The sequence below is a fragment of the Papio anubis genome, chromosome 8 (assembly GCF_008728515.1).
Source record: "Papio anubis isolate 15944 chromosome 8, Panubis1.0, whole genome shotgun sequence".
Lineage (NCBI taxonomy): Eukaryota > Metazoa > Chordata > Mammalia > Primates > Cercopithecidae > Papio > Papio anubis.
Window position 1 is genome coordinate 25,448,896 of NC_044983.1, and position 24,606 is coordinate 25,473,501.

General features: G+C 45.1%; 1 protein-coding gene across 6 annotated transcripts in view; it reads left to right on the plus strand.

Moving 5' to 3' along the window:
• The window catches only part of PTK2B (protein tyrosine kinase 2 beta), a 135,588-nt gene that overhangs the window by 65,303 nt on the left and 45,679 nt on the right, over positions 1 to 24,606 (plus strand). For all 6 annotated transcript variants that reach the window (XM_003902579.4, XM_031669450.1, XM_003902580.4 and 3 more), the window contains exon 2: positions 6,992 to 7,232. In XM_003902579.4, the coding sequence (XP_003902628.1) occupies positions 7,029 to 7,232 (204 nt within the window). In that variant the 5' untranslated portion in view covers positions 6,992 to 7,028. The remainder of the gene's footprint in view (positions 1 to 6,991; positions 7,233 to 24,606) is intronic.

A 24,606-nucleotide genomic window follows, 5' to 3' on the forward strand; every position in this document is an offset into this window, starting at 1 on the left:
ACACAGAGAAACCCTATCTCTATCCAAAATAAAAATAAAAAATTGAACTAGACATGGTGGCAGGTACCTGTAGCCCCAGCTACTTGGGAGGCCGAGGCAGGAGGATCACCTGAGTCCAGGAGTTTGAGGCTGTAGTGAGCTATGATCACATCCCTACACTCCAGTCTGAACAACAGAGCAAGCCCCTATCTCTAAAATATAATAATTAAAATTAAATTTCAAAATTAAAAGGTGGGTCTTAGTATTATATTTCCAATTCTTTCTTCTGCCAAGTCACAGACACTTAAAAAATGAATGTGCCAAGGAGTTTACAGAAGTAACCTCTAATCCTTCAGAAAATTCTGCAGGATAAGTAATAGTAACCTCATGCCCCAATGAAGGAAACTGAGGCCTACAGAGATTGTCTTGTCCAAATCACACAACAGGTCCATGGCAGAGACTTAAGGCTGCCATGTTGCCACACTCGAGTAATGGCCCAGTTGTGTGGCTTGCCAGCCCCGAAGAAAGTGGTTTAAATCCAGGTTTGAATGAGTTAGATGTATGCGCCTTCTCCCTGAGATCATACAGCCTTTCTGACTAATGGTCCCCTTTCCACACTCTCTCAAATCAGGAATATAACTGGTTTTTTTTCCTTCTTGAGGTGGAGTTTCACTCTTTTCCCTCAGGCTGGAGTACAGCAGTGCAGTCTTGGCTCGCTGCAACCTCCATCTCCTGGGTTCAAGGGATTCTTTTGTCTCAGCCTCCCAAGTAGCTAAATTTTGAGATGGGGTTTCACCATGTCAGTCAGACTGGTCTTGAACTCCTGACTTCAAGTGATCTGCCTGCCTCAAACTCCCACAGTGCTAGGATTACAGTCATGAGCCACCACATCTGGCCAGGAACAGAACTTTCAGTCCTCAAGACCATGCATTTTATGTTTGGGACTCCCAGCATCCCCTTTGGTATCTGCCTCCCCAAGAGGCTAAGCTATTTATTGAACACAACGTGTGTAACATTACCCTATGATGTCTTCAAGGGCCAGAGTTAAGTTTTCCTGTGATATTTATTCCTGTAACCCTAGCGTCTCCCCTGTGCCAGAAGCACAGTACTAGGTACAGTTACAACCTGGTGCATCTGGAAGGGACTGAAATGCTGCTTCAGTTCCCCCTCCTGCAGGCAGGTCAATGTCTTGCCATTCAGGAAGAGCATAATTTATTTTCTTCCTGAAGATCTTAAGAACTCAGAGACTGTCCATCCTCCTATAGTACCCTTTGCAGATTTTGGCCAAGAAGTTCTTACAGCCAATCAGAACTTTTCCTGTTTTAATTTGAGCCCATTTCCTTGTGTTTGTTATTCTTTGACTTTGACTGTGGCAGATTTGGGGGCCAGGAGGCAAACCGAAGCCCAGGATGGCTCAGAGCCAGGGTTTTCACTAGTGCCATGGGATGTAGTCTCCTCTGACTCTGCTCCGAGGGTCTGGGGCAGACCAGGAAGCAGGGAGGATGGAATGCCAGGGCTTGGAGAGCCAGGAAGGAGGTCTGGAGAAAGGGGCAGTTTTTGGCTCATGAGTTGAGCATCAGAGGATTTTGTGATCATTAAAGGCCAGAGATACGCCATTGATGAGTAGTTCAAATAATCAGACAATATTTAGAGGCGTGAACAAGTTCTGTCATCAAGAAGAGGAGGTGGAGTCAGCAGATTGTTGTCATCTCTTCCTAACTCAGCATTCAGCAGTGATGTGCGTTGGTACCTGAAGGTCAGTCACAGTGGGAATTTTTACACTACAGAAATTGGCAAGTTCTGCAAAGTAGAGCTTTTTTTTTTTTTTTTTTTTCTGGAGCACTACTGACAGGAGGAGCAAGATACAGGGAATACAGGTCATCAGACAAGATTTTGGAAAAAAGACAAGTGAAAATAGTCATGATGATAGAGCCTTTCACTGGTGTCCCGCTTTATTGTTTACGATGAACTCTCACTTCTGTTTTCTCACTTCATCCTCACCACCCTTCTGTGAGGAAAACAGGGTAGGCAGCATTACCCTACTTTATAGGGGAGGAAAATGAGGCCAGGAGAGGTAAAGTTACTTGCACAAGATTTTAGAGCCAAGAAAATGAGCTGGGAGCAGAACATAGGCAGGGTGAGCGTGAGGGAAGATGGCATGGAATTGAGAGCTATGTTCTCCCAAGACCCTGAAGAGGGGTGGCGGATGCCTTCCTTTCATGGAACCATTCATTTACTTTGCTTCAAATAGTTCTGAGTGTTCATTACAGATCTGTGTCTACAGATCAGAGTTTTGTGTGCACTTGAGGAAGTTGCCATGTGTCAATAGAGACATGGGCACCACCTACCTGGGCCTGAGGCTTTTGATCAAACCTATGTTCTAGTGTTGAGTCCATCCAGGACCTCTCAAGACAAAGTCCTAGCACAACAAGGGTGATTATCTCTAAGCCAGGAGGGGTTCAGGATTCTTCACTGACCAGGGATATTCGATGCTAATTGTCACCTTTATCTTTCATGGAGTTTGTGCCGCCTTTAGGGGATTCCACCTTCCTCCAGGGCAGCTGAGGAAGTGGGAGAAATTGGGATTCAAACCTGTTTTGGGATCTAAGTTTGCTACTTAGCAGGCATGAATCCTTGACCAAATTGGCTTAGACCTTTTTGAGTGTGTTACCATCTGTAAAATGATCATCTTCACTTCTGCCCACCTCCCAGGATTGTTGCACAAAGCACTTGTGTTTCTTTATAGGTTTTTAAATTGCAATTACTTTTGGAATGAGCATCCACATCAGAAGTTTCTGCTGCAAAGGGCTAAAGGGAGAACTGAGTAACTTGCATCAGGTGAAGGTAGAGGTAGATTCTGGGTGACAGAAATGACTTTGCTGAAATATTTCTCCTTGAGCTATGTTGGTGACTGCAGTTGGTGGCTCTTGAACCAGGGGCCAAGGGAGTCTGATGAAGATAAGACACCAGGGTCCTCCAAGCACGCTGATAATGGTGTCTGGGTGGACTGCACTGTGTCTGATGTACAGTGTGAATCTTTCTCTTTGATTGGGACTGATATGGGAGTTGGCTCCTGAGTGGGCTAGACCCTGCCCAGCCAGGCTGGGGGATGGAAGGACAACTATCAGGCTGTGGTTTCTCATTGCTACATTTTTTTCTTAATAGACTTTCTTTTTAGAGAAGTTTTTGGTTTACAGCAAAATTGAGTCGAAAGTGCAGAGAGTTCCCACATGCACCCTGCCCTGACACAGGCACCACTTCCCCTACTATCAACATCCCACACCCCCCAGAGTGGAGCATTTGTCACAGTCCATAAACCTGTGTGGACACATCATGATCACCAAAGATGTCCAGGGTCCTCAGGGCCATAGGCTCACTAGATACAGTAGATCCTGAAGCTGGGACCTGCTGCATGTGTGGTGCCTCCATAGCTGCATGTGCAGTCCCCTGTCACTTAAGGATGAGGATGCATTCTCAGAAATGCATCATTAGGCAGTTGTGTGAACATCAGAGTACTTACAGAAACCTAGATGCTACAGCCTACTACACACCTGGACTATATAGTATCACCTATTGCTCCTACAGACCTGTACAGCAGATTACTGTACCGAATACTGCAGGTAACTGTAACACAATGGAGGGTATAAATACCCCAGATCCCTCACTCTCTGGGTGGGGTACATTCTGTCCTGGCTCCTAGAGTTCCCAGCAGGGTTAAATGGCAGTTGCCCAAGTGATCACTTACTTGATCACTCTTTTTGACTATTTTCCCTTCCCTATCATCATTTCTCTGGTTCACTTACACAAACCTAGATGGTACAGCCTAGACTATATGGTATAGTGCATGGCTCCTACAACCCTGTGCAGCAAGTTACTGTACTGAATGCTGTAGGCAACTGTAACACAATGGTAGGTATTTGTGTATCTAAACATAGAAAAGGTACAGTAAAAATACAGTGTAAAAGATAAAAAATGGTTCACCTGTCTAGGGTACTTACAGTGAATGGAGCTTGCAGGTCTGGAAGTTGCTCTTGGAATCTGCGAGTGAGTGTGAGTGAATATGAAGGCCCAGGACATTGCTGTACACTACCATAGACTTTATAAACATGGTGTACTTAGGCTACACTAAATTTATTTTTTAAAATTGTATTTCTTCAGTAATAGAATAACCTTAGCTTACTGTAATGTTTTTACTTTATAAACCTTTTTTTAAAGCTTGTTGACTCTTTTGCAATAATACTTAGCTTAAAACACATGTGCATTGTACAATTGTACAGAAATATTTTCTTTCTTTATATCCTTAATCTATAAGCTTTCCATTTCTAAAGTTTTTTATTTTTTATTTTTTACTTTTTAAACTTTTTTGTTAAAAACGAAGACACAAGCGCACACATTAGCATAACCCTACACAAGATCAGGACCATCAATATCACTATCTTCCACCTCTGCATCTCGTCTCACTGGAAGCTCTTCAGGGGCAGTAACAGGCATGGAGCTGTCATTGCCTGTGAGAGTAATGTCTTCTTCTGGATACCTCCTGAAGGACCTGGCTGACGCTGTTTTACAGTTAACTTTTTCTTATAAGTAGAAGGAGTAGACTCTAAAATAATGATAAAAAGTATAGAGTAAGTACATAAACCAGTCACATAATCTTTATTATCATTATCAAGTATTATGTACCACCCATAATTGTGTGTGCTAGACTTCTCTGTTCCTGGCAGTGTGGCGGGTTTGTTTATGCCAGCGTCACCACAAACACATGAGTCATGCATTGCGCTGTGACCTTACCACAGTTATGATGTCACTAGGTGAGAGGAATTTTTCAGCTCCGTTCCACTCTTCGGGGACCACCATCGTATATGCGGTCCACCATTGCCTGAAACATTATTAGATATGCCATATTGTGCTATGTGAGTGTATTTGCCTGTTGTCTCTCTGACTAGAGTGTGTGCTCTTTAGGGAAAGACCTGCTTATCTCATCTTTATACCCTGTAACAGGGCTGCCACTGTTCCCTCCTGTGTCCCCTGCGCCCTGCCATTTCAGTACAATCCTGTCTTCTACCCGCCTGCCACCAGCTCTGCACCTCTGTGCCTGAGGACTTTCTCAGCTCTCCCTTGTGCAGAACTGACTGGATGTGCTGGAACAATGACTGTAAGAGTGGTGTATAAATACCCCAGATCCCTCCCTCTCTGGGTGGGGTACATTCTGTCCTGGCTCCTAGAGTTCCCAGCAGGATTAAACTGTGGTTGTCCAAGTGATAACTCACTTGATCACTCTTTTTAGCTGTTTTCCCCTCCCTGTCATTTCTCTGATGTTTCCTGGGGTTACCTCTCAAACGACTTCCCCCTGGATTCCTTGTTGAAGGTCAGGGGATCTGGGATACATCTTCACTACATAACAGAGTATTGGCATGCAGGACACGTCCAGCAGATGTTTGTTGGAAAATGGTATGGATAGCTCTAGAATAGACAGTTACTTCTAGAACATACATATCTTTTAGATAAGAATATATATATATATCTTAAAGCAGATTGCATATTCTCTCCATAGGTCTCATGCCATGTTTTGCTGCCCTTGTGGACTCTGAGCTTGGTGCTGCGTGTTGTCTGCCTGCCCCTGACCTGAAGGACATGCCCAGCTCCTTCTCTCATCCTTGCCTCTCTTTTGCATCTTCATAATACACATTCACTTTTTTAAAAAGGAATGGCTTTTCGAAGCTAATGGCCATCTAAATCTTTCTTTTCTATTGTCCAGCACAGTGTGAATAAATAAATATAGGCTATGATTCCACTTTTCAGATATATGACTCCACATTGGTGTTGTAACATTGCCAACTCCATCATTTTACCCCCAACTCCTGGTCAAGGAATTTCCCTCCCTCTAAAATCACCGTCTCTTCTTAGACAGGAGATATTTTTCTTTAAGAAGGGGTTTCAGGATAAGAGCTAAGCTCATTGTAGAACAGTGGTTTCCAACCCAGGCCAAACATTAGAAAAATCCTAGGGAATGAGTATGTCAATGCTCAGCCCAGACCAGTTTGACAGCAGTCTCTGAGGATAGGGCTTGGTTTAGGGTTTCTGAAAGCATCCCAAGTGATTATGTGGAGCCAAGGCTGGTGCCATCCATCTAGAACCCATCCACTTCTTCCTTTGGGCATTCCCTGCTTTAGATCAGTGGGAGATAAACCCTACTCTACTGAGTCGTGTTGGATCCAGAGGCCAGGACCAATGTTGCTGAGATTCAAGGTGAACTGCAGATTCCTAGGATTCTTATCGTCTACATCTGTGTCAACCCAGGCTGTCAGCAGAACTGGGCTGGGTTTTCTAGGGTCCCAGCTCAGCTCCCTCCCACGTGCAGAATGCTCTTCCCTGTGGGGCTGCTGGGCAGAGCACTGTTCCTCTTGAATCCTCCTGCGTGTGATGAGTGATGTCTATGTGACGAGCTCCTGTCGGACGGAGGCCTTCCCACCCTGAAAGTTTTTGCTGGCAGCTGAAGATGGGGACAGACAGCATCAATTGACAGCCTGGCCCTCCACCTGGGCCCTTTCCTGCCTTCTCCATTCCTGTTCCCTTGGGGCCACTTGTTCTCCAGTTCTGTTTCTTCTCAGATTTTCCCTCTTGTCCCTGTTCCTCTCCTGCTATTTTCTACTGTCTCGCTCTTTGCTTTTTCTGTTCAGCTGTGCCTTGGAACCAAGCTGTGACCGCCTCCTCTCACAGCTGCCTTTGCTAAGGGTGGGCCCCTTGCCTGGGTGCCAGGGTGGAGGGAGGAATGGGTCGGAGAGAGGGGCTTCCAGGAGACAGAGCTCATACCCCTGGGAGCCCCAAGTCTGGATTTCATACCTGCAGCTTTCCCAGTCAAGAGAGCCAGGTGCCTTGCAGGGGAGCTTTTGGGAATGGGATAATATATAGCATTTGTGTCTGTCTTGGAGCTTGGTGGGTGCTGTCCCTGGGGCATGAGCTGTGTGGGCCTGTGTGGGGCTCTTTCAGGGCTGACCCTCTGCTGTCTCTGCAGGACTGCGATGTGCTGGTCTTAGCTGCTGTCTGAGAGGATGTCTGGGGTGTCCGAGCCCCTGAGCCGAGTAAAGTTGGGCACATTACGCCGGCCTGAAGGCCCCGCAGAGCCCATGGTGGTGGTACCAGTAGATGTGGAAAAGGAAGACGTGCGTATCCTGAAGGTCTGCTTCTATAGCAACAGCTTCAATCCTGGGAAGAACTTCAAACTGGTCAAATGCACTGTCCAGACGGAGATCCGGGTAAGTGTGAAGGCATCTGCTCTGTCCATCTGTCTGTCCCTCTGTCCTCTTCCTGGGCAGCTGAGCAGCTCTCCTGCAGCCTTGCAGCTCTCCCTGGGTGGAACAGGTGAGGTGGCATCAGAGACATGTGCTCAGCCTGCATCACCAGGCCTTCTCTCCAGATGTGCACATACTACTTCTCTAGGAGCGTGGGAAACACATGTTGTAGACTTTGCTTGAACCCCAGATCATTTGTTTGGCCTCTGATTCAATTCATTTCAACTTATTAAGTATTTATGATACTTGAAGCTCTGCAAGGGACTTAAAATCTCCTATCCTCAAAGAGTTTACACTCTGATGAAATAGGAATTAGAGATACACAAGTGATTGCATTAAAAATAGAACAAAACTGGTATAAGACTTGTGTGCTGTGCATGTAGAGGAAGGCGCTGGTGGGGCATTTAGAGGATGATAATGAAGTAGAGGTGCTTTGGGCCAGGTGGAGGGTTAACAAGCCCTACCTGGCAACACATCCTTTTGCTCACTCCTACTCAGAATCACAACATCTGTTTTGCAGGTCCAGGTATCCACCTTCATCAGGGCACCTGGACACCAGGATGCCAATTCACCTTAACCAAATGTATATGAGATTGTCATCATAAGCAGAGTTCCAACGTGCTGAACTAATTTCAGTCACCTACATTTATTGAACAATTGCTATGTGGAGCCTGGGCCAATCCCTCTATACACATTATTCCATTAAATCTTCCCAGCATTCCCATGAGTAGATACACTGAGGACATACCTTTCCGCTGCCCAGAGCACCCCTTTCTGATGATGGGAGGGAAAGCTAGATTGGTTCTGGGAAGGTTGCTTAGTGAGTAATTTGAATAATGGAAGCAGGAACTTTTGGGAAAGCTAATCAGGTCTGAAGACATGGGATGAGCCATCTCCAGCTCATAGCCAACCCTTCCCATGTCCTGAAAGCCAGTGTCCCTAAACTCCATGAATGTTTCCTTTGGTTAGTGCTGCTGTGCCCTGGCCACATCATCCTGGCTGCCTTCCGTCTGCTATAGCACACGCTGTGCTTCCACACACCAGAGCACAGTGTAATTGATTACGTCACTGTCATGGCCAGTTATCACCATTGATTACGGTTTGATTGGCTCTCTCTGTTTCCTGTAACTGATTCGATTAAGGCCTTGTTTGCTCATCTTATGGTTTCTGATACAGAGGCACAATTGTGTCCTGAGAGTAAGCCCTGGTCATCTTCCTCCAGGAGGATGTTTTCCTATCTCTTTATCCACTTCGTGAGTCTTCCTTTGGGTATATCATTTTTGCAAAGAGCTGATGCCATCCACTGTGAATTTTACTAGTTTAATTTTCAGAAGTTAACCTGATTTCCAAGTTTAGGGAGGAGCACCTCATTGTTATTTTGTGCTGAAAAACAGAGAGCAGCTGGTTAGTTCAGATTAGGACAGGTTCCATGGAGTCAACAGCGAAAAGGTCCTGAAAAAGAGGTAGGATTTAAAGCAGTGACACTGGGGACAGGAAGAGACTTTCCAAGAGGACAGAACAGCATGTCAAAAGGCTGGGAGGCCTCTGAACAGTAAGTAGTTCAGTTTGACTGGAGTATGGATTATATTTAGAAAAGTATCTAAAGTCAAGATCAAAAAGGAAAGTTGACAGCAGAGAATGAAGGGCCTAGAATATCAGGCAGAGAAATCTGGAAATGGACAGGCATTAGGGAAGAACACATATTTTTAAGCAAGGGCAAGATGTTCCTGGAGTTGTATGATATACCCTGCTGGGTGTTTAACGGATGAAGGTATACAACGGGCCTATGGAGAAGGCAATGAGACCCAGGCTTAAGAAGAATGGCTTGAGGCATTATCTGGGGTTGGTGGGGAACAGAGGTGGAGAACAGAAGTGACTGACTTCTAGGAATATGTCCAAGCCTTCTGATTTTTCCTGCTTCCAGTGTCTCCTGCAGGCAAAATGTCACCTGCTTATTGCAAACAGCTGAGGCTTTAAAGCCATACCTAGACTTCTAGCCAAGTCCTGCTCCATCCTTACTGGTTGTGTGGCCTGGGACCTAATGATTAACTGATCTAGGCTTCAGTCTCTTCACCCGGGGATCATGCTGTAAAGACTGGAAATGATGGAGGAGAAGCACAAAGCACATAGCAGTGTCCATAACTGGAGGCTATTGATTGTGTGGGTATTAGGTTATTACCCAGCTGAGGAATCTCCAAAGGCCTCTAATTGCCCAGAGAAGAAAGTACAAATTGTCTTCTTTTGGTGTCTATCCAGGTATTTATCTTATGTTCAAATAAAGAAATAATATGATCAGATTTGTGTTTTAAAACAGCAACATGGTGTTCTGCAAGATGTTAAGAAGTGTGCCCTCAGGAAGTGAATGTGTGGTCAAAAAGATTGGGAAATGTTTGGTTAAACAATTCTGAACAGATTCTTTTGCAGTAAGACTTCTCAGAACCTTAAATAGGCTGATATGCCTGATAAATCACTAAGAACGGCCACAGAGGTGATATTTTCTTAAATAAACAATTTCTTATTTGCCTAAAAAAAAAACCCTTCTTTTAAACCACTAGCTCTCTGGACAATCATTTAGGGAACTTTTCCCCCTAAACTCTGACAGCAGAGAAAAGAGGACTAGATTAAAAAATAATAATAATAAAAATAAATAAAAAAAATTAAAAAAAAAGGACTGGTGAATGGGAGATGGGTTAGGAGGCTGTGGTCATACTGCAAAAGCAAAATGATGAGGACCTGGACTAAGGGAATGGCATTGGGAATAGAGATAAACCAACATAATTGAGTATATCCAAGGAGGCAGAGTCAATAGAATTTGATGATTAACTAGATATAGGGAGGGAAAGAAAGGAAGGAGAGAAGGATGACTCAAGTTTTTGCTTGGGCGACTGAATGGGTGTTGGTACCATTCATTGAAATCCAAACAGAGAAAGGGAGGGCGTTCTGAGATTTCAACTTTACATGTGTTGTGTTTAAAGTGTTTATGAAACACCCCCATGGAGGAACGTGGGTCTGGAGCTCAGGAGGGAGAAAGAATCTAGAGACAAATTTGGGTGTCATTATGCAATTGATGTCACGCAAATGGGTAGGATCACCCACAAGGAATGAGTGTAACAGAAGAAAAACAGATCCAGCATGAGGTCAGGCATTCAAGACCAGCCTGGCCAACATAGTGAAACCCCATCTCTACTAAAAATACAAAAAAATTAGCTGGGTGTGGTGGCACGCACCTGTAATCCCAGCTACTCAGGAGGCCGAGGCAAGACAATCACTTGAACCTGGAAGGCGGAGGTTGCAGTGAACCAAGATTGCACCACTGCACTCCAGCCCAGGCGACAATGTGAGACTCCATCTCAAAAAATAAAGAGATCCAGGTGGGAAACCTGGGGAAATCAGCTTCTAAAAGGCTGATAAAGAGCAGCAAATGAAGGAAAAACAAGAATCAGTCAAAGAAGGAGCAAGAGAACCAGGAGGACAGAATCTGAGGAGCCCGAGGCAGAGGGGGCTTTAAGGAAATAGTGACTGGTAGTGTCAGATGCTCAGAAAGGACAGCAGATAAGGTTAGAAATAAGTGCATGGCTTTAGCAGCAGGTGCCAGGAATCATCTTTGTTTGGGCAATTTTAGTGGAGAGATGGAGGCAGAACACATTGTGCAATGAATTATAGTGGAGACAGTGAGTATAAGTAACATTTAAGAGAGGTTTTGACCAAGAAGGAAAAGAAAGAAGGGAAGGCTAAAGGAACAGTGTTCACTGCAGAGGGAACAGCATGTGTAAAGGTCCTGAAGTGGGAAGGCACATAGCGGGTTTGAGACTAAGGATTGCTTAAGTTTGGCTATTTAAACCATGTTAACCATTTTGGTTTTTATTCCATCTCTTATGGGAAGCCACTGATATAATTTAAACCTATGGGTGAAATGAAATTGTGCTTTTTAAAGACCACTTGGGTTACATAATGGAAAATGCATTGGAGGAAGGCAGGAATGGATGTGGGGAAATGTTATGTGGCTATTACAGTGAATCAAATGAGAGATGACAGTAGCTTAAGATTATAGCCATGGAGATAGTGATGGTGATGGTGGTGATGATGTTGATGATGATGGTAACAGTAGTGGTGATGTTAGTGATGATGATGGCAGTAGTGGTGATGGCAGCTAGCACTTTGGAAAGCAATAATATGCACCATCATATTGACTTCTCAAAAGAACCCAATAAAGAACAAACTATTATTATTTCCACTTCATATATAAGGAAACTAAGCACAGAGGATTTAAGCAAATTGACAGTAAGGGGTGAAGCCTATTTTTAAACCTAAACGATGCACTTCCACAGCCTGCACTCTTAACCACTGTGATCAATAGAGAGAAGTGATTATAATCCACAGAATTGAGGAGATGAAAGGCTTTTGTGATGACAGGAGATTCACAAATGAGGAAGAGGGAGGTGTGAAGAATGGCAGCCCTGGTCTGGGTGGCCAGGGTCCCGTTCCCTAAGATGAAAAACACTGGAAGAGAAATCCACTGGAGAGTGAGGAGTTCACATGCCCAGTTTTGGACCTGTGGAGTACAATTGAGACACATTAACATCTTCACATGGAAATGCTAAGTAGATCCTTGGATATGTAATTCTGGAGGAGGGAACCAGGTTGGTCATAGACATTTGAGTGAGGTCAATCCAACCATCTGGTGGTTGAAGCATGGCTATGAATGAGATCATTCAGGAAAGGGTTCTGAATTACTCCATCGTCCACTCCACAAATGTTTGTTAGATCCTCCCATGTGCCTGGCACTATGCTGGTATGGCCTAGGGTATTAGCATATCCCAAAACACATTGCTCTCCCTGCTTTCATAGGGCTTCCTGGCCAAGAGTGAGACTGACGTGGACTCACACTAATGAATGAACCTTCTCAATCTGAAGCACATGCTCCTACAGGAAACCATAGGTCTTGTGAGAACAGGTCATCATCATCATCTCCATGGCTACAGCCTTAATTTAAGCTACTGTCGTCTCTCATTTGATTCACTGTAATAGCCACATAACATCTCCCCACATCCATTCTTGCCTTTCTCCAGTGTATTTTCCATTATGTATCCCAAGTTACCTTTAAAAAGCACAATCTTATGTCACTCATAGGTTGTGAGAGTGGGACTGGATTTACATGCAGAGGAATAGCTTTGCTGTGCAGTGCCTGTTTGGGGATACAGTGTCCAGGTGGGAGTCCAAGCCCAACTTCCTTGTCTGGGATGCTCCTGGAGCAGCCCTTCTCTCTGCTTCCTGACTTCTTTTTGCGGTCTCCTTTCCTAGCTTGGCTTTATCCTTTGATGGATTTTTCTACTTCCATCCTTGTATCTTCCTCCCCTCATTTTCCCAGTACTCAGAATGCTGCCAGCCCTTTCAAATTTGCCAAGCACATGTCCTTCCCCAAGAACGCTCCTGAGATCCTGACACCCCCACATAGCAGTGTCTGATCAAATGGAAGCAGTCGCAAATCACCCTGACACAATCCACATGGCAACACATTTCCAAAACATAGTTACTCCATGCATATTTGCTGATTTCATGTTTTGGTCTTTATTCTCTACTTTTTTTTTCTTTTTCCTGCAGATGTAGTAGCTTCATGGTGATTTCTCCATGTTATAAAAAGCTTTGTGAATAAGCGCTGGCCCCTGTGCCTAGGACCTAAAAGAAATTAGGCAGGTGTTGCAGAGAACAATGAGAAATTGATTTTGCTCTTCTGGATTTTCTATTTCCTTTTTGTTTGATATTTATAGGAAATTGTGTTTGTTTAGGAACTCTGAATTTCTGGAGCAAACAGAGGCTCATATCATTATATTTTTCTCTAACGTGCTAATTTGCTTGTCTGGGAAAAGGGGTAAGATGACACTCTGAAAAGAACTGGCAGAGCGGCACCCAGACGTGCCCACACAGGGCGGCTCTCTTTGGCTCTCACTGCTGCTGCTCCTCCTCCTTCTCTTTTTCTTCTTTCTTCTCTGTTCTTCTTTCTTCTCTCTTTCTTTTTTCTTCTTTCTCCCTTCTTTCTTTCTTCCTTTTCTTCTTCTTGTCCTCGTCCTCTTTTTCCTTCTCCTTCTCTGTCTCCTCTTCCTCCTACGTCTCTTCTTCCTCTCTCTCTCTGTCTCTTCTTCCTTTCCCTCTGCTCTCTCTTCTTCTCAAGTCATATGTCCTGATTTGTCTCAGCCCCAGTTTCCTTACATTGTCCAGGGATGACTATCTGCAGTGCCCCTGCCAGTCTCAAATGTATCATGATATGGGTGATAATGACATGATAATGACATGGCTCTGCTCTCTCCTCTCCCTGCCTGGCACACTGACCGGCTGGCTCGTGGTGTTTTCTCCCTCCAGCTTCCTCTAGTTGATCCACTCTCTTCATGTGCTCATCTCTTCCTGTCACGAGACCATCTTTTCTCACCCAGGAAGGCATTAAGCAGAAGAAGAGATATTCATCTGGGGTATGGTGTTGCTCAGAGGTGCCGATGGGGTCCTACATCCAAAACCTTCTCCCTCAGCCAGTTTCTACCAAGCTGGAAACCTGGGTTCAAGATTCATCCTTGTTTTGTCCTGAAGTATCACCCCACTCAGAATTCACATTCACATCCCCAGGAAGGGCAGAGGCTGCAGCTATCCTGTGCCCTTCCCACCCAGTCTGGATGCATCCCTCCCGCCCGCAGCAGGGGCTCCAGGTTGCAGGGGTGTCCTTGGGCATTGCTTGTCTGGTGCATGAGGAGAGCTGTCCAGTTCCAAATGCAGCCTGGTCTACACGCGCCTGTCCTCACCACCTCCCGCGTGCATTCAGTGATCACACATTCCTTTCCAGAAATCCCCAGAGGCAGACTGCAGATGTCAGAACCCATTGACTTTGCCCTTCGCTCCCTACACCCATCACACACTTATCCCAGTTAGCTTTGAGTTTAATCTATTGTTACTCAACCAGACACAGGGTGCACAGGGTGTTATGGACTGGATGTTTATGTCCCCTCACCCCCAAATCCATATATTGATGCCCTAACCCCCAATGTAATGGTATTTGAAGGTAGGGGTATTGGAAGGTAATTGGGCTTAGGTGAGGTCATGAGAGTGGGGGCCCTATAATGGGATTAGTGTCCTTAAAAGAGAGGAAGAGGCTAGGTTCCTCTCTCTCTCTCTCTCTCTCTGTCTGTCTGTCTGTCTGTCTGTCTCTCAGCCATGTGAGGACACAAGGAGAAGGCTTTCCTCTGTAAATGAGGAAGCTCGCACCAGGAACCAAATCTGCTGTACCTTGATCTTAGACTCCCAGCTCCAGAGCTATTTAGACATAAATGCTTGTTGTTTAAGGCACCCAGTCAGGGTGATTTGTTAGAGCAGCTCAAGATGACCGGGACACAGGCCGGCAGTTCCCTGTGCCTGGAAGAGCAGTCTCTGGCCCACAGTCCATTGGCTCAGGTTCTCTGTATCTGGAACAATATCTGTCACCCTCCTTCAGATGCTGCTAGAGTAGGGCCCAAGGTCTCAGTGCAAGAGGTAGGGAGGAGGAGGTTACTTGTCCTGCTAAGTTGCCATTTTTGAAACAAAGACTACCCTAGAGAGAATAAATGGAAGCACACAAGGCTAGTCTCCCATGCATGAAAACAATCCCTGAAAAAGAGGAAAGGGTTCAACCAGGAAACCACAACCCAGTGCCACGATATTTAAAAAGGTATATTCACAAGGACCTCCTGCTTCTGCACCCCCTCCCTGTTTCCTGTGTGTGCTCTGCAGTCCGGCCCACCCCCACACAGACACCTACAGAGGCCAGCACAAGGCAGACACGCAGGTTCTGGGCCTCTGTGGATCTCCACGCTCACATTCATTGCATCCACAAATTGGTAGTCAGGTGCCTGGGCTTTCGTTTCTATTTTTAATCTGGTAGTTGCATTGCTGAATGTCCTTGTTAGAGACTTTTATCATCTCAAAATGAATGCTTTCAGGGTGTTAAGTTATGCTCACTTGTATTATTTTGTTCTTCAATCACTTTTTTTAGAATGATCCCTTACATGTGTTGCGAACTCAGAATGTATATAACCAGTGTATCGGTTTTCTATGGCTGCCTTTGCAAATTATCACAAACCTGGTGGCTTACAATAGAAATGATTCTCTCACAGTTCTGGAGGCCAGAAGTCCCCAAATCAAGGTGTCAGCAGGGACTCCGTTCTCCTGAAGGCTCTAGGGGAGGATCTCTCCCTGCCTCTCCCTGCTTTTGGTGGCTCTAGGCTTTTGGTGGCTCTAGGCTTTGCAAATGCCCCCCATTTTTTTTCCAGATGAGATCACATTCACAGATTCTGGGGTTAGGACCTGGACATATCTTTTGGGGGCCACCATTCGACCCATTATGACCATCAGTTCAGATCATAGTATCTGTTGCTGGTACCCCCATTCAGGCACACACAGACCAGTGTACCCAGATGTATAGCAATGAGTGGACCCTTTGTCCCTTTAAAAGCTTTTATTATGTCATTAGGGGGTATGTGCAGAAGAAAATAGAGGCTCACTGAATATGTGAGTCAGCACTTCTCCCTGGGAACCGTTCCGCACCTCCTGGAAGTCAGCATTGGAAAATGTGTAGGGCCCTTTATAGTTGGCACATTGTCATGATTCTCACAATGATTGGGGCTGGGGCTTGGGATTTGGTGGGTGGGCTCTTGCCGTGGGTGAACGGTCCCATACAACAAAGAATCCTCCTGCCCCAAGTGCCAGTGGGACCCTGCTGAAATTCACTGATGTGAATTAGGAAGCATTACGGTACAACGAATGCTCTGAACCCAGACCCCACGCGAAAAATAAAACTTTACCTGTCATGTTGGAGTGACACCTGCCCCTCCTGCTCTGAGGCAAACACTGCAGGTCACCCGAAAGAACTGTATAGTAACTGCTTTAAAAGATATTTTAGTAGGGGGCTTTGAGGGGGAAAAATCTACGAAAGCCACCTGGTATTCTCCCAACTGATCTTTATTGTTTCTCATCCCTCCTCAATCTCAGCGTGGCGTCAAGAGCCCTTTCTACAGTTTATGGGTAAATCAGAATTTTTGACCGAATGGTCTCATTTTTAACAGAACATTTTTATTTTTCAGAGACACTTATATTCTACTCAAGTTGATTAAAGAAAAGGCCATTTGTTACCTTTTCAGCCTTTTTTCTACCTTCTCAGAGATCTACTTCCCGTCTTCACACATAGCAGAAGGTGCAAGGGAAGAGCCTGCTATCTAGCTCTTGCCCTGGGAACATAAAATCCTTCATGATTCTCTTGCTCCAAGCAGAAGGAAGTTGTTTTTCTTTGCATTGTTCACCCTGGGTCACTGGCATGGCCGGATCAGGCGTGGTCATGACCTGATCATCCTATGAGGCTCCTTGATTGCACTTCACCCACCGGCTGCTGGTGCTGGTTCCAGCTCACAAAGGGCCTCAGATCCCTTTCTTCAGGGATTGCTTCCTTCAACTGCCTGTACCCCTCTACAGGGCTCAGCCTTTGGAAGCCTTTAGAGCCACTACTGTACAGTTGCTCCCAGGAGGTGGGTCTTCCCAGGCGTCAGTTCCCACCTAGTCAGGGGAGGTGCCTCTGGCCCAAGGACCCCAGACTCCATTTCCGGCTCCCATCTTCATGTCTTAATTCTAGACTTCTTGGGTTAATCATCTCCTCAGGTTGACTTGACCCTTGAGCCGTGTTCATCCTTCCCCCGTTGCCCATCACAGTGCTAGCTACCATCTTTTGAGCACCTGCTCTGCACCTACCATTGTGCTAGGCTCTTACGTGTCTGTAACCCACATAAAGGCAGCCAGTTGTTCTGACCTTGAAGCCAGTCTCAGTATAGCATCACATTCCAACATATATTAGTCTGTCATCTAAAAATAACTGGAAATCCATTTAAATCTTTACTATAGTCTCTTTGAGGAGAGAGAACTGTTGGGGCTCAGAAAACAATACCCCCAAATGAAGGCCTCAGCAGCAAAAGTTTTTCTGTTACTTTCTCCTGCTCCCTGTCTCTCAGCCCCACTCTCCCCCGAGGCGCCATAGAAACTAGGATTGACTAGGATTGTCTTCCTGAGGTGGGTCACAGAAACCAGAACCTCTTTTCCCTAACAGAAAGCCAGCCATAAAACCTAAAAATATTCCATGTAGAAACAGGCCATAAAGAAATTATCTGACCTACATTGTTTGACTATAGGTCATAAGACCTTGATTCCAGAGAGGGCTTGCCCTGCACCCAGCAGGAAGGAACACGGCTCAGAGAGGCCAAGAAGAATCTAGACAGACAGGCCTGTCTGGGTTTCCCCACTCAGCCTGTTAACATTAGATCAGACCCTTCTCCTCCGATCATATTTCTACATGACTATCCATTGTTTGCTAAACCTAAGCATAAAAATGGACAGTTTCTCCTCTGTTTTTGGGTCTTCATTCTGAAGGGACCTGTGTATGCATATTGAGTAAATTTGTATGCCTTTTCTCCTTTTAATCAATCTGCCTCATTTCAGTGATTTTTCAGTGAACCTTTAGGAAGCCAAAAGCCTGGGCCCCCACAGGGGATATCACTGGGGAATCACTGTCCAGATAGGTAGTAAAATTTATTAAAATTCTCATAACCATATACCAGTTAAAAGTAAAACAGCTGTCTGTGTCTGTCTACCCCAAGGTCAGACATGGAGAGTCGCTTTAGCTCTAATTGGTCCATGTCTGTATTGGTCTCCTAGGGCTGCTGCAACAAAGCACCACAAACAGAGTGATGTGAAACCACAGAAAGGTATTGTCTCACAGTTCTGGAGGCTAGAAATTCAAGATCAAGGTGTTAGCAGGACCGTGCTCCCTCTGAAGCCCATAGGGGAACCCGTCCTTGCCCCTCCCTGGATGGGGATTCGCCAGTGGTCTTTGACACTCCTTGGCCTGCAGCTGCATCACTCAAATCTTACATCATCTCCCTGTGTGCACGTCTCTGTCTGCATTCACACTTCCCCCTTTTTATAAGGACACCAGTCATTTTAGATTACAGCCCACTCGAATGACCTCATTTTAACTTGATGAGTCTGTAAAGACCCTATAAAGTCCCGTGCTAAGGCACTAGAGGTTAAGACTTCAACATATCTTTTTTGGGGAGCCACAGTTCAACCCATAATGGTATCTTACTAGATAGGCGTGTAAAGTTTTTGGAATCCAGGGGAAGAAACAAAAACCTTATCACGGGGAGTCAGGGAAGGCTTCCCAGGGGCCATCATAGTGCTCACTGGGCCTGAAAGGATAACTGGGAGTTCACCAGGAGGAGAGGACAAGGGGGAGAGGGAAGCCAGGGGTCCCCCAGGCAGGAAGAATTGAATGTGTTCGGCACAGAGGAAAGCAAGAGCATGCTGTGTTGGGGGAAGAAAGAGAGCAACTTTGGAGACCAGGCACAGAGCACACTGTGGGTTCAGAGGGGATGGGACTGGAAAGAACGTGTGGGAAAAAAACCCCAAAGGGAGGTTTATGCCTCGTGTTCATTAATTTGGGTCTTCTCTGATTGTACAGAAAATGAGGAACCAATGAGGGACTTTCCACCAGAATCACCTGCATTGATTTTGTCCTCAACCTCAGAGTGACACCTTCTTAAATAAAATTTAAGCAAGACTTGTTTTTATTTTTAATACAAAGTTTTGCTCTTGTGGCCCAGGCTGAAGTGCAGTGGTGCGATCTTGGCTCACTGCAACGTCCACCTCCCGGGTTCAAGTGGTTCTCCTTCCTCAGCCTCCTAAGTAGCTGGAATTATAGGCATGCACCACCATGCCAGGCTAATTTTTGTATTTTTAGTAGAGGCAGGGTTTCACCATGTTGGCCAGGCTAGTCTCGAACTCCTGACCTCAGGTGATCCTCCTGCCTTGGCCTCCAAAGGGCTGGAATTACAAGTGTGAGTCACCACTCCTGGCCTGAGACATTTTTCAACAAAAGCTTAAGTGTAGTTTATTTATTAAAATGTTAAGTATAGTCACCTTACTAAAACAAACAAAAAAGAATACTTTGAAAAGAGTAAGGAGGGTGAATTGAATTAAGCCGGGGAAGCAGTTTGCAGGCCACTGTCCCAGGTCAGGTTCCTGGGAAGCAGACCTGGGTGGTAGGCTTGCTTGGAGGAAGCATGTTGATGGGAGCTCCCAAGGCACATAGCTAGTAGGCGGGAAGAAAGCAGGACGGGGCAGAGGGAAAAGTTGGGCTGGGATGCAGCCAGAGCAAAGGCCTCAGCCCATTCCACATGGAGCCCTGGAGCCCAGAAGAGCTGTCCCAAATCAGGATGAAAGGACATAGGTGTTATGACCTTGAGTTGACCAGTCACTGGATATGGACGTCCCCCAGGAAAGGTGTGACCTTAGGCAAGGGCCACTCTTTGAGTGAGAGCAATCCTGGTGGAGGACAGTAAAGGACTCAGCTGTCATATTGTTTCCAAAAACCCAGCCACTGACATCAAACATGTTTAAAAAGCTTATTAAGAAAAAAGCCAAAAAAGCGAGGTATTTTATTAGAAATAGGTGAGCCTGAGAAAATAGCGAGACAATAGAGATCACTGAAGAAAGTTATAAATGGATGAGCACTGACAAAAGAGAAGGAAAGTGAGTTGAGTAATTAATTCCTTCAACCATCTTTTCCTTTTTGGAAGTAGATTATCCAGAGTGCAGAGACAAGCCATCCGGTCCCGTTGCTTCTTTGTTTCTGACCTACAGGAAGAAAGGCCAGAGAATAGGGAGAGAGACAAAGGTAGTTTGAAGTCTTTACACTATTTGATAAAGCAACTAAATCAGTGTTAGCCAAGCAGGAGGAAAAGCTATAGACATTTTAATGTTTGCCAGAAAGCATTCAAAGACTCTTAATAACCAGGCTGTGAGCCATGGGCAGTCAGAGAGCCTGGAAGCCCTCCTGTGGGAAGACACAAAGGTCTTCCTGTAGCAAAAAGAGTCCTGGGCTTACCTAAATAGCAACTGATAAAATTAAGACAGTTTTTAAAAATCATGGCATATATGGCAATCTAGTGAGTAATCATTGTATACTGTCATTTTTTTAAAGTGATCTATTAATAGAGAAAGCATTGATTCAGTGGTAGCAGTTGAGGAGCTCTGGGTAGAGTGCTGATCTTGCTGCCCCCACTGTTTGCTGAGAAGCTGTGTACATATTAGAATAATAGAGAAGAGGATTCAGGCTGAGGAAGGCAGTGCTTGTGCAAGAGCCAGTGCAGGTGAGAACATTTCAAATCTCAGCACTGACCCTTCTGTTACCCCAATCTGGCCACCCCCGCTGCATTTACACCATACCTTTCCTCCTACCTACAAAATGTAAGAAGCTCCTTGGGGCAAGGGTCTATGTGTGTGCACGAGAACCCCTAGCTCTGTTTTGCGTAGTGAGTGTGTCATAGACAGTTGCTGATGGTTTAAATGAAGAAGCCATTCTGCAGCTTGGCATGATGAGGCTGGAGGGCTACAGGGAGAGGACTGTGGCTCAGGGAGCTTGTCATCCTGTTGGAAGTACATGTCAAAGTTGGGTTCTCACCCTTATTTGTATGACTCCAAAGTTAGAGCTCTTTCTGTGTCACTCATGGTCAAACACCTTGTTTCCCCTTGCCTCTGTGTGCCTACAGGATTGGCACACTTTGCAATGCAGTCCTGCCACAATGCACTTCTGGAGTTAGCTCAGACTTCACAGGCTAAGGGTGCATCCTCCACAAGACCCCCTCCCCTCACACCCCAGTTGGAAGCTCCAGGATTCCCAGGCCATTCACACTTCTGATCAACTGGCTACAAATTTGGGGGTTTCCACTATCCCAGCAGTTTCAACGGTTTCCTAAAAGAACTCACAGAATGCAGGAAAGTGCTATCCTTACAGTTTTATCGTATAAATTAGAGCCAGCCAAATGAAGAAACAGAGAGGACAGGTCTGAGGGACCCCCACCAGGAAGGTTTCATATCCTCAGAAGGCTTTGCCCTCCAGACAAACCAACAAGATGTTCGTCACCAACCAGGAAGCTCACCTGAGCTTTGGTATCTGGGAATTTATTAGGCCTTATTATACAGGCATGGTTGATTGATTGGTTGGTTGATTGAATCATTGGCCACATCATTGAACTCAATATCCAGCTCCCCTTCCCTCCCTGGAGGTCAGGCTGAACCATGTGGCTCAAAGCTTCAACTCTCTAATTACCCAGTTGGTCTTTCCAGCACTGCAGTCCCCATCCTGAGGCTAGCAGGGACGCACCATGAATCACCTCATTAGTGTAGATCCAGGTGTGGTCTGAGGAACCTACAGTGAAATACAAAGGCCATCCTAACTCTTAGGAAATTCCAAGGGTTTAAACACCTCCTCTGCAGAACCAAGGACAAAGACTCATCAGATTCTTTATGATACACCATCAGTAACCAGCAGTGGTGACATTGGTGGCAGGTGCAAGTGCCATCTGATAAAGCTCCCTCTCTCCCAAGAACTTCAGGTCCCCCCCCCCCAACCAGGAAAGAATGCACCACTGATAAGAATCTGCCCAGCACCAGGCACCTCCCAAATAGTGCATTTCATGCTTAGAAAGCTCCCAAGGTCTTCCTTACCTGAAGCTGAAATCTGTCTTCCTATGAAGATACATTGGGTAAAGAGTCTCTTAATGAATTTCAACCCCAAGGACCTCGATTTAAACTTTTCTCCACCATGTCTACAACAGAAATTGGTTGCTTCTTGAAGGAAATCTGAAAAAAAAATTGTGCAAGCAGTGTCCTGGAGAATTTCATCACTAGAACCATTAGCTGGATTCAGTCTGACACCTCTTAGAAACTATGGGTGGGAGAGAAGCTGCAAGGCCATGTCTGGCCTGATACAAGTCTTATTCAACCCCTTGATATGGTGCCTTTACTTCTCATGTGGCTGGGAATCTCCCTCACCAGAGTCTCTTCTCTCTTTTTAATTTGAAATTATTTCAAACTTTTTAAGAAGTTGGGAAAAAACAGGGCTAAGGACTCCCGTATTGCTTTCTCCCAGAATCCTCAATGGTTTAAATTTATCATTTTCTGTATTACCAGCTGTATCTCTTCATAAGCAGACATACATGCATACACATACACAAATATGCCCATTATCGTTATTCTTTTTTCTGAACTGTTTGAGAGCAACTTGCAGCAGTGCTGCCCCATCACCAGAATGCTCCAGGGTTTATCTCCCCAAACAGGGACACGCTCCTACAGAAGATATGCTGCGTGCATCTAAATCAGGAAGTCAGCATTGCTATAACACTACCATCCACACCATAGATGCCATCCAGATTTTACCAACTGTCCCAGCAGTGTCTGTTTTTCCTGTCTGATCCAGGAGCGCACATTGCACTCAGCTGTCATATCCCTTTAGTCTCCTCCAATCTGGGAGAGTTTCTTAATCCAAAAGAGTACAGTCCTTTTGTTCTATAGGTCCCTGAGGAGGCTCCTTATCCTGGGTCTCTGGTCTCATGACTAGATCAGGCCACAGACTCATGGCAGGAAGATCTAAGCAACCTTGCTGCTCTCTTCTTGGTGCATCGAGGCAGGAAGCCCACTGTGCTTACCTGTTCCACCACTCGGGATGTAAACCGTGATGATCTGGTTGTTTGTGTCTGCCAGGTTTTTTTTGTGTGTGTGCATTTGATTAGTACATTCTGTGACTGAAAGCACTGAGACCATGTCAATATCCTATTCATCATCAAACCTCCACCCTCCAGCTTCATCACCCATTGATGAATCCTGCCTGAATCAACCAACACTAAGTTTGTGGCCAAATGGTGACTTTCTATTTCCATCCTTCTTCTACATTTATTACTTGGCATTCTACACATGGAAGAGTATTTTCTTCTTCCCCAATTATTTATCTGTCTTAGATTCTTTTTTTTTTTTTTTTTTTTTTTGGCAGGATGTAACTCATTCCTATCATATATTTTAATACTTAAGTTATCCTAGATGTGCCCCATGTGAGTTCCTTCAGGCTGATCCTGATTTGTTGTTATGAGTCCCCAATTTTCTCTAAACACTTTGTTTTCATATGACACAAAATAACATTCCAGGCTCATCTTGTCCTTTTGCCCCTGGCCCTGGAATCAGCCATTTCTACAAGGAGCTTTGGATTCTTTAAAAGGAGAAGGATATTTGAAAACTGCAACTTGGTGCTGGGTGTGCAATCACTATGGGCTGTCACTGCTTCTAAGTCCTTTCTATAAATGAAGCTCAGTCTCTCTCTCTCTCTCTCTCTCTCTCTCTCTCTCTCTCTGTGTCTGTGTGTGTGTGTGTGTGTGTGTGTGTATCTCTTTCTATCTATAAAACCATGAGTCACACCAGTACTTCCAATTCCAATCCCTCACCTCCAAAGATTTCAAAAGTGATGAGATAGGTTGGCTAGACTCTCTAGGCTCCCCATCTCCTTAAGAGTCTCCCATTATCCTCAATACATTTAGTTCTTTGCTCACTCCCCCTGTTTGGTTACTTCTTTGCTCCCTCCCCCTGTTTGGTTCTTTGCTTACTCCCCCTGTTTGCTTACAATCTCCTAATCACTCCAATCATCTCTCTTGGCCTTTGACCCCCAATCCTGCCACCACCTCCAAAGGAAGGAAAAAGAGGATAGAAAGGTAGAGAGAGAGAAAAATAGGATGAATTTTGCTTTGTTTTCCCAGTCTGGTTTACAGAGCACCAGCCTGTGTAGGAGATTGCTGTGTCAAAATAAGGCTAATATTTTGTCGTTTTGGGGGCTATTTTTTGTTTGTTTGTTTGTTTTTTGAGTATTTACCTTGGCCCAAGGACCGTTCTATAGAGTTTTATCTAATTTAATCCTCACAAAAGCATTCCAAATTGGTACTATTATTTTGTCCATATTCTAGATGAGAAAACCAAATCCAGAGAACTTTAATATATATCCAAGCATATCCAGCTGGGTGATGGTGGTGGGTAGATGGGGCACTGCTGCAGCCTGGCACCAGGGCTTGTGCTCCTGGCTATTGCTAGTCTGCATTTCAGTTATCCATGACTTAAAAGGAGCTCTCTGATCCCCAACCCTCTCCCATTTGCAGAGAACACAGATTTGTTAATAAAATAGCACAAAGATTTCAAAAATGATGGGATAGCTTGGCTAAACTCATCTTTCTCCAGATAACAATGAGGAAATCTGGACGAAATATAAAAGTGAACTCTCTGCAGGCATTGGTGAGTGCCCATAGCAAGCACAAACTAAAAGGAAACCTACTCTTGAGAGCTAAACTGTGATGAATGAGATCTGCAAGTTTATTGCTTTTTGCCTGAGAGAGCTTTCCAGTCTGGAAGAGGGCTCCAGGGGCAAAAATCTGCAGCCTTACTAGCTTAAAGGGTCAGAGGATAC